General features: G+C 60.7%; 1 protein-coding gene across 1 annotated transcript; it reads right to left on the bottom strand.

Moving 5' to 3' along the window:
- Positions 1–833: 833 nt before the first annotated feature.
- On the bottom strand, positions 834–8,487 carry CA4 (carbonic anhydrase 4). Its single transcript, XM_061142704.1, has 8 exons — positions 8,337–8,487; positions 4,367–4,420; positions 3,455–3,610; positions 2,635–2,780; positions 2,430–2,513; positions 2,089–2,152; positions 1,551–1,717; positions 834–1,154 (listed from the first exon to the last, which is right to left on the bottom strand). Exons 1-8 carry the CDS (start codon positions 8,392–8,394, stop codon positions 960–962), a joined length of 924 nt encoding a protein of 307 aa, XP_060998687.1. The 5' UTR covers positions 8,395–8,487; the 3' UTR covers positions 834–959.
- Between the last annotated feature and the right edge of the window lie 978 nt (positions 8,488–9,465).

A 9,465-nucleotide genomic window follows, 5' to 3' on the forward strand; every position in this document is an offset into this window, starting at 1 on the left:
CCCCACCACTCACCCTGATTAGGCTGTATGCACGCACTTTGCATACAGAAAGGGCAGGCTGGGTGTCAGCTGCCTCTGCCGGGCACTCACTGGGCAGCCTTCACCAGCCTCCTCTCCTTTTGGGGCTTCTGCATGTGTGTGCGTGTGTGTCCGTGTGTGCAAGCACGCGCACGCGCTTATTCTGTTCAGTCGTGTCGTGATTCTTTGAGACCCCCACAGACTACAGCCCGCCGGGCTCCTCTGTCCACAGGATTCTCCAGGCAAGAATACTGTAGTGGGTTGCCATTCCCTTCTCCAGGGGATCTTCCCGACCCAGGGATCGAACTCAGGTCTCCTGCATTGCAGGCAGATTCTTTATCAGCTAATTGACCAGGGTAGCCTTTCTGGGCCTCTGCTTCCTGCCTTATATAACTAAAGGCTGGGCTGGCCCTTCTCCAGCTGTCACTGCGTCGGAACTCTGAGGTCCTTTCTCCACTTCTCCAAGCGGGGTGTCAGCGAGAGGGGATTCACAAGGGTGGGAGGGGTGCCTAGCAGGCCCTGCTCAGAAGTCTCCAGGCCCTGAGGCCCCCACCCTGGCAGCCTGGGCTGGGTTGAGGAGAACAAGGCAGCAGTAGCTGTGGGAACTAAAGACAGACTTTCCTGGCCGTCCAGTGGTTAAGAACCCGCCGTCTAACTCGGGGGACATGGGTTCGATCCGTGCCTGGGGAACTAAGACCCCACATGCCCTGGGGCAGCTGAGCTCACCTGCCACAACCACTGCTCCCAAAAGGAACGATCCCAAGAGACACACAGAAGAAGAAAAAAGTGAAACAAAAAAACTGCGCAGATTTGGGAAAGTTTTTTCCAAAAATAGATCCATATTTTAATCACCATCGAAGTCCAGCCTGAGAAGCCTGAGGGACAGAGGCCAAGCCCTCTTAAGGGCTGAGACCAGAGGTCAAGTGTCCAGGAGGGAAGGGTCACCGGAGGAAGCCCACCGTCAGGCAGGCGAGTGCGGGGGCCAGCAGGGTGGGCAGCGGCTGGGACAGCAGCGGTCCTGGGGCCCTGGACCTGAAAACCTGGCGCCGGCCCAGGCTCTGCACTGGCCTGACGTTGTCCGTCATGTTCACGCTCTGCTCGTGGTCATAGAACAGCTTCTGGGAGAAGGCCAAGATCTGTGGGAGGGACTCGTCAGGGAGGGAGCCGGCGGGCCGGCCCTGCTCACTGAGTGGCCTCTCTGAGCCGGCTCAGGTTCTCGGGCAAAGGAAAGGAATGAGGGATGCGAGGCGAGAGGCGTCCGCGGGTGGGGGTGGTGGGGACGGGCTCAGCTCCCCGTTAGCTTTCTAAGCAGAGGGCACTCACGCCCTCGGTTTGGAGAGTGCTCGGTTCCTCTTCCTACCGTTGTGTTATCAGAGAAGAGTGGTTCTCAAGCTGGAGCTGGCATTAGCCTCACCTGGGGCTTGTCGGGCCCCAGCGCGCCCCGCCGCCCGCGCCCCCGGCCCCGCCCCCGGGCCGGCTGGTTCCCGGGAGCCCGGCAGGGCAGGCTGCACCCTGCGGTGGGCCCCGCGTACCTGGTCCCTGTGGAGCTGTATCGGCTCCTGGAACACGGTCCAGACCACCTTCTCGTCGCAGGTCGGCGTGGTGAGTGAGCCCAGGTAGCGGAAGTAGTGCCTCAGACTCTCCTCCTCCGGGAGCAGGTCGAAGAGGCTGATGCTCCTTTTCATCGTGGTGTTCATATCTGCGGGGACAGAGGTCACCCCCTCACACACCTCACTCAGAGCTCAGGCCCCCCACCATGTGGACCTTCCTTTAAAAAAAATATATATATATATATATATATATATATATATATATATATATATATATGTATTTATCTATTTGGCTGTGCTGGGTCTTGGGGGGTCTTTAGTTGCAGCATGAGGAATCTGATTCCCTGACCAGGGATAGAACCCTGGCCCCCTGCACTGGGAGCATGGAGTCTTAGCCACTGGGCCACAAGGGAAATCCCTGGACCTTCCTTCATAGGACAAAGTCTCCACCCCACCCCTCCTCCTGCGACCCACACCTCCCCTCCCAAGACCCCCATCTCCCAGTTCCCTCCTGACTCACTGGGCTTGGGGATGTCAGACAGCGCCTCCACCAGGGGCTGGAAGTTCACATTGTTGGATCCGTCCTGGAAGAGGAGGGAAGGGGGCTTAAGAGAGGCTTGCAGGGGAGCGGGGCTGAGGGGGGGGTGACCACCAGGTCATTCTCCGGGTCTGGGGTGGGGTGGGCAGGCAGTTTCTAGGACGGAGACCCTGAGAGGCTCCGGGCTCCCCACGGCGTGGTACACAAGTCTCTGAGTACCAGAGGGGACGTCCGAGCCTCCCCAGCCCCCTCCTGCCTTGCTGGGATCCCGGGCACCTGAATCCTAAGAACCAGCCCCTCCGACCCTGGGGGTAGCGGCCCACCTCCACCATGAAGGCCAGCACCGCGATCTCATCTTCGCTCGCGTTCCTGGATGGCCCCTTCTCTTTCTCATGCACTATGTGCACCTGGTCAGGGGTGAGTGGGATGGAGAGAGAGCCCGTCAGGTGCGTGGACCACCCTCCTCACCCGAAGCAAGCATACCCAGGGCCCAGCCAAGGCATGGACCCCCAGGAAGAAGTCCCTCACCTCCATGGCAAAGCGCTCCCCGTTGAAGGTGTGCTCTGAGCCCCGGTCCATCGCCTTGGACCAGTGCAGGTGCAGCTGCTTGGCCCGGTACCGCGTGCTCAGTCCTCCCCCGGCGATCGAGACCTCGTCTCCCAGCAACACCATCACTGGAGGGGACGGGAGGGGGCAGCTCCTCGCACCCCCCCTCCTAGCCTCTCCCAGCCCCCATCACAGCTCCACCCAGGCAGGACTTCTCTCCCATCTCCCTCCCGTCGCAGGCTGCAGTCCTGAAGGGACAGGGCAAGTGGCACAACCTGGCCCTTCCCCTGGCCCCTCACCGCCCGCCTCTCCCTCTGCATGCCCCCCACTGCCCAAACCCACGGCTCAGCCTGGTCCCACCCTTGCTTCAACCCCCTCCACGCGTGGCGCCCCAGTGTCTTCAGGGCGGCGTCCAAACTCCCCAGCCCCGAGCCTGGCTGGGCTGACCCTGGGCTGCCTCTATCCTGCATGCACACGGGGCCACACGCAGCCCCTTGAACACCCCAACTGCTGCACGCCCCCGTGCCTTTGCACATACTCTTCCTTCTTCCTAGAACCTGTCTCCACCCCAGCCCAAACAGCTCTGATTGAAACTACCACTAGAGGTCCCCTCCTCTCCCAGACCCACCCTGCTCCCCCTCTCTACCCCTTCCCTCCGAGCAGGGCTTGTCGGCCCCTCCCCTGGCAAAGGTGCCCCTCCCAGGAGGAGCCCAACCTTCCAGTCCCCAGGGAACGGGGGTCCCAAGACCAGGTGCCCCTGCTGCCCTGCCCAGGGCCTCCACCTCGCATGCCCGATACTCACCTGTATGCCCGTTGTTTTCCACGACCCACTGGTGCTTCCTGTCGTAGCCAGAGAAGGAGAAGCGCCCCAGGTTTGGGTCCAGCTGAGTCTTGGCTGTGACGATGTTGACGGGGGATTGACGGTTGTTCTGGCAGCTGCCTTCCCACTCATCTGGCCCTGAGCAGGGAGGGAGGCTGGGCTGGGAATCAGGGGCGCCTGACTCAGGTCCGGCCTCGTTCAGTAAGGTCCTCCTCTGGCAGCTGGCAGACTGTGCTGGGGGATGCCCAGCATAGAACTCCACCCTCTCCCTCTTTCCTCTTCAACACACACACACACACACACACACACATACACACACAGAGTCAGCAAGGCATAATGTGGGACGGGGTGGGACTAGGCTGTGAGCTCTGGGGGGTACGGGACCACCTCGGATGCTCAGCTGTGAAAGGAGAACGCTGGTGATACCTGCTTCCTGGGGGTTCTGAAGTTCGAAGGAGCTGGGTGGGAGAGTGAGTGGAAGCCGTGGAGTCCCCTGGAAGGGTCTCTTGTGAAAGGACCCCAAACCCTGACACTGAGCCTTGTCCAGGCACTCGGGGGGGGGGGGGGGCAGGGCAGGGTGGGAAGTGCCCTCCGGCCACCGAAACCGCAGAGGAGGCAGCAAAACGTTTCTGCCTTTGATGCTGCTGCTGATTTATTTCAGAGGACGGAGGGCTGACTTCTTAGGTGACAGAGGTGATGACAGGAGGTACCAGAAAAAACTCCGCTTGAGCGGAGCACTGAGCACCAGGAAAGTGTGTGTGTGTGTGTGTGTGTGTGTGTGTGTGTGTGAAGCTGATATCTGCCTGCGGCCACCACCACCCCTCATCCTTTCCGCCCTCCCTGGGTCTCTGTTTCTACCTGGACGGTCCCTACCCCAAGACTCCCCGCACTTACCCAAGCAGGTGTAGTTGGAGGGTTTGAGTTGAATCTGGTAGCACCAGTGTGATGCTGGAAGGGAGAGAGGAGGGACATGAGGCCTGAGCAGATGCATGTGGGAGACACTGGCCCCTCCAAAGCCGGTCAGCTCTCCCCAGGGGCCAGCATCACTGTTGTTCATCAGCCTCCCCCAACCAGACCTGGAAGGAGAGGCTCTGGGGAAAGGGGAAGAAGAAGATTAGGGCCGGACACCCCCCTCTCCTAGGACAATACAGCCACGTTCAGCCTGGTTGCTTTCCCAGAGCTGATGGGGTGATGGGGAAGATTAGGCTAGCCCCTCCCCAGAACACGCCCTCTTGCACTGTGTTCGCCAAAGGCACCTAGGCCTTCTCCCCTGCCCAGCATCTCACAGTCCTGGTGAGGGTCCTGACCTTGCCTTCCGATCCCCCACTCTGCCTCAGGACAGAGAAACAGCATCGCCCCCAAAAAAGGCTGCATCACGAATGTAGCGCCCTAATGAAAGATTTGCCAAGAGGACAAACTGCACAGGGAAACCTCTCCTCTGTGCTTTCTGCCCAGTGTTTCCGTAAACCTGAAGCTGCTCTAAAATCAGTCTACTGATTTAAAAAAAAAAAGCTGGGCCAGCAGAGTGGATGAAGCATTTGATCAGAGCTGGAATTCTTAGGTGGGCCACTCACAAATGGTGGGTTTAGGGATAAGTCACGTAATCTGTCTAAGCCTTAGTTTTGCCACGTGTAAAATGGAACTAATACCACCCACAGGGAGGATTAAATGAGAGATGGGAGAGAGTGTTCCAGGCAGCCTGGAATTTAGTCAAGTCCTTCCCTTTCCCTTGCCTCCCTCCCTCCCTCCCTCCCTGCCCCCTCCTGTCGGGCACAGATGGCCAAAGTTAAGGAGGGGCTGAGAGGAGAGAAATGAAGTGAGCTGGAAAGAACTCAGGGATGAGGAAATTCCTAAGAAAAGCACAGCTTCTCCAGCTCAGCCTGAGCTAAGGCCTCTGAGCATGTCCATCCCCACCCAATCCCACCTCCTCTGGGGTCCCTGCCATGAACATGAGATGGGGAAGGGGCAGGTTTTCAGTGGGAGGTGGGAGGGAGGCCAGCAGAGTAAGCATCTAGAGGACCCTGGCCCCCCACCCTCCCCAAGCCCCCCATCCCCACTCAGCCTCCCCAAACCAACCCCCCCACCCCACCCCTGGGAGCCACCTTGGGTTTCACAGTCTCTAAGTTCTGGATCAAACACTTCTCCTACTTTGCTGGCACAGCCTCTTTCAGCGATAGAGCATCCCTGCAGTGTCTTCCCCAGGCCAGTCCATCCCCTGCCTGGGACAGGGTTCTGCTGCCCCCCAGGACTCTGCATCTGGGCAAGCCCCACGAGGGGCAGCAAAGGGTAGCAGCCACTTCCCATCCAGGCCCCTCTCTGCACACAGGCAGAGGTCGGATGCCGGAGCCCATCACCTGGCCTCCAGTCCTGCTCTGAGTCTTGCTTCTTCTCTGCAGCAGACTTCCTTAACTCTTCTGAGCCCACTAGCTTCCTTCCCCAGGCAAGAGGAGCTGCCACGGATCTCCGGATCTCCGGACCCAGTGTCTGAGCACACACTGGATGGCAGGTCAGCTGCGGCCATAAAAGCCTCCCTGTGTCTCCACCTCTCAGAGTTCCCGACAGCACGAGGGGCCACTGGAGTTGAGCCAGCCCTTCCCTGTAACTGAAGCCCAGCGGGAAGGGCTGTTACAGGGCAAGCCTGACCTGAGCCAGGCTCCTCAGGACCCAGTTCTGGCAGGTGGAACCCCCATCGCCTCCCCAGAGCCCATCTGGTCCAGCCTGAGCTTTTCTTAGGAATTTGCTCTTCCCGCCTTCTGGCTGCAGCTACTGGGATTGTAATGGTGACCTCTGATCCAGCGTCTTAATCACAGAGACTTTTGACCTGCTTGGTTGAGTGCCCTTGTAACTACCCTCTTCAGGAAGCCAAAGCCAGAAAAAAAATGTGATGTTGATGAGGCCAAGGCCAGGGTCAGGTCTGTATCCAAAGGCTGAAGGTAGGGGCTGGTTTTTAGGCAAGAGATGGCAGGCTCAAACCAGCTCAGGTTCTGTGCTGGCTCGTGAGCGGGCAGCCCTTGCAGATGACTTTCAGCCAGCAGTCTCAGGCCACTTCCCAGGGGCCCGGGGAAGGAGAGGAGCTACTGGAAGGTCTTGGCTCTGGGCTCTGGGTTCTGCCCAGTCCCTCTGCCCTGACCAGGGATGGAGTGAGGGAACTAAAGGCCATTGCCAGTCACTCAGCTCCGGCCCCCCACCCTTGACTTACCCACCCCTCCAGCCCCCTGCTTTAGGGATGACTGAAGATGTTCCCTCCGGTGGACCTTGCTCACCCCGCCCTCCAACTCCAGGGGGAGGGAGGGATCTTGAAAACCAGCTCAGCAAAACCCAAATATGCCCTGGGCAAAGTCTCGGTAGCTTCTGGCCAGGTCTGGGGCTCTGAAGGGGCCTGTGACCCTCTCTGCTCCTCTCTCCAGGGTAGCAGATGCCCTGGGGAATTCATTGTGCCACCTGGCCACCCTGCAGCTTCAAGCCCCCTAGGAGATGAAGTGAGGGACAGCGCTCGGCAACTCGCAGTCAGAAAGCCCCAGCACTTCTGGGACGCACAGCTTGTTCGAGGGGGTGGCTGAGAGAGGCTCCTGGCTTGCTGGGCCCAGTCCAGTGGTAGAGCTGTCAGAGCCACGTGGCTGCGGAGCGCCTGCCATGTGCCACGCTAAACACTGACACCCACTGCCTCCCTTGAATCCTTAGAACGGTACCTGAAGACAGAATTACTTTCTGTTTTCTAAGTGAGGAAACTGACTTACCCAAGGAGGAAGCTGACTTACCAAGGAGGAAAGTGACTTACCCAAGGCCATGCAGCTACCCAGCAGCCACATTAATTGCAAAGCTGTTTCTCTTTCTATCAACCCAGAGGCTTAAGTAGGTTTCAAACCTCCAGCCCTACATACAAAAATGTTCACATCCTGCCTTCTCTCTTAGGATGCCTGTCACGTCCCCACCATTAAGTCTAAGTCTCTCCTGAAAGAGGCACCCACGGCCTCTTTCTCTGCTACTGGTGGGGCACCCTCACCCTCGACTCGCTTCCAGGGAGGAGCATCTAGCTTTAGAGAGGAGATGTGGCCAGGTGGACCCCAAGGACCATCCCAGGGGTAGCTGGGAAGGGGAATGGCAGATGGGGGCCTCCTTGCAAGGAGATGGTTCCTCTTGGAGCGCGGAGAAAGCGCCAGATCAGATCGGATCCCCGTGCCCAGACGCCGGAGGCGCCTTCAGCTCCTTATCAAATATTAACACCCCTCTCCTGCCACCTCCCACCTAGGCGAGTAATTAAGAGCTCGGCCTCACCATTAATCTTTAAACGAAAATCACCCTGGCCAGGAAGACCGGCTTGGCCGGGACCTCGGGTCTCCGGATGCCCCCCGCCAGGCTCCATACACGGCGCGGGAGGTGAAGGGTGCTGGCAGCCTCCCGGGGGGCAAGGAATCAGGGCGGAAAGCGGCGATGCCAGGGCTGCACGGGACCCAGTTTGTTGCCCTTGGTCCGAGCCGAGGGTAGCTACCAGGCACTGAGCCCCCGCGGGACGGACAGCGACCCACGACAGACCGAGGCGCACAAGCAAGGGTGTGAGACGCCAGAAAGGGTAAGAGGCGGAGGCGGGCTGCGGGCAAAGATGCTCCCCTGAGCGGCCCCGCGGGGCCTTGCCGGCATCCTTGCCCGCAGCCCGCACGGCGCCTGGAGGAGGACCGCGGGCCCCGAGCCCCGAACCCAGCAGCCGCACCTTCGCTGCGCTGGCTCCCCGGCGCCCGCCCCGCCCGGCCGCACCGCCGCCGCATCTCGGGCGGGCGCAGCCTGGGCGCGGGGCGGGCGCGGGCCGGAGCGCCGAGGGACCACTGAGGGGCCACCGAGGGGTCCCCGGGCCGAAGCCCTCGTTCACCTGCGCGGGCCCGGGGCGGGGCGGCGGCGAGGACCAGGAGCGCCAGCAGCAGCCGCATCCTGCGCGGGAGCCGAGCCGGGGGTCGCGCACCGAGAAGGTCGCCGCGGGTGCCGCGGTCATGCCTACCCGGCTTTTATAGCGGAGCCGCAACGGGAGGGAGCCCCGACAGCAGGACGCGGGTAGCGGCTCCTCCCCCTGGCGGAGCCTCCCCTCCCCTGGCCCTCCTGATCCGAGCGCCTCCGCTCCCCGACTAGCGCTCCCGCCCCGCCCGGGGTCACCTTTCCACCAGTGCGCGGGGCCCCCCTCACCCACCTGCGTCGGAGGCTGCGCCCCCTCTCCCGGCTCCTCCCCAGTCCCACACCTGCTCTCCTGTTGGAGACTGGGAAAGCGACGTCGCCAGGTACCTGGGCCACACAAGAGTGGGGCCCCAGATTCCTGCCTTGGATCAAGTTGGCGTGGACCCCTGCGCCGCCCTGTCGCCTCGGGAGCAGCCCGCGGGGCGGCTTGGAACGGGCTGGGGTTAGGGGCTGGGGGAAAGAAGCTGTCCTTCGGAGGGGTGGCGGAGTTGAGGGATGTGCGATGCTGTTTCTCGAATCCGGTGTTCCCCGAAAGCGGGGCTTGCTTCTCTCTCTCAGGCAGTGAGAGCGGATTCTCTGGGTCTTAACTCTTTTTCAGCATCTCTCCCAGGCTGCTCCGCACTTAATTTCTAAGCAACCCAAAGGCTGTTCTTCTCACAGAGAATGAGGAGGCCTGTGAATTGCTGGGGGAGGGTGTCTGTGATGGCCAGCGCTGGGGATGTTGAGGGGCAGAACTGAGAAATGCATTGCCAAGGGGCTCAGTGAGAGAGGAACTGATGGGATCAGAGGGGAGGGGCTGGCCCTCTTGAGCCACCACTGCCAACCCCCCCCCCCCCCCCAACTCCTGCGGAGACTCCTGAGATAAGATGGGAAGAGAAGAGACTGGGGTCTGAATGGACCTCTCCTTATCTCATCTGTCAGAATCTTCAGAGCAATTTAGGGAAAGGAGACTTTCCTGGGAGGAGGCTCTAGGATTTGGGGAAACCGGGCTGGGGCCCTCCCTAGAAAGGAAGCTGCCTCTGGTCCCAGGAGGGCGGCTCCCTCGCCTGGAT

Source organism: Dama dama, chromosome 5 (genome assembly GCF_033118175.1).
Source record: "Dama dama isolate Ldn47 chromosome 5, ASM3311817v1, whole genome shotgun sequence".
In the NCBI taxonomy this organism is placed as follows: domain Eukaryota; kingdom Metazoa; phylum Chordata; class Mammalia; order Artiodactyla; family Cervidae; genus Dama; species Dama dama.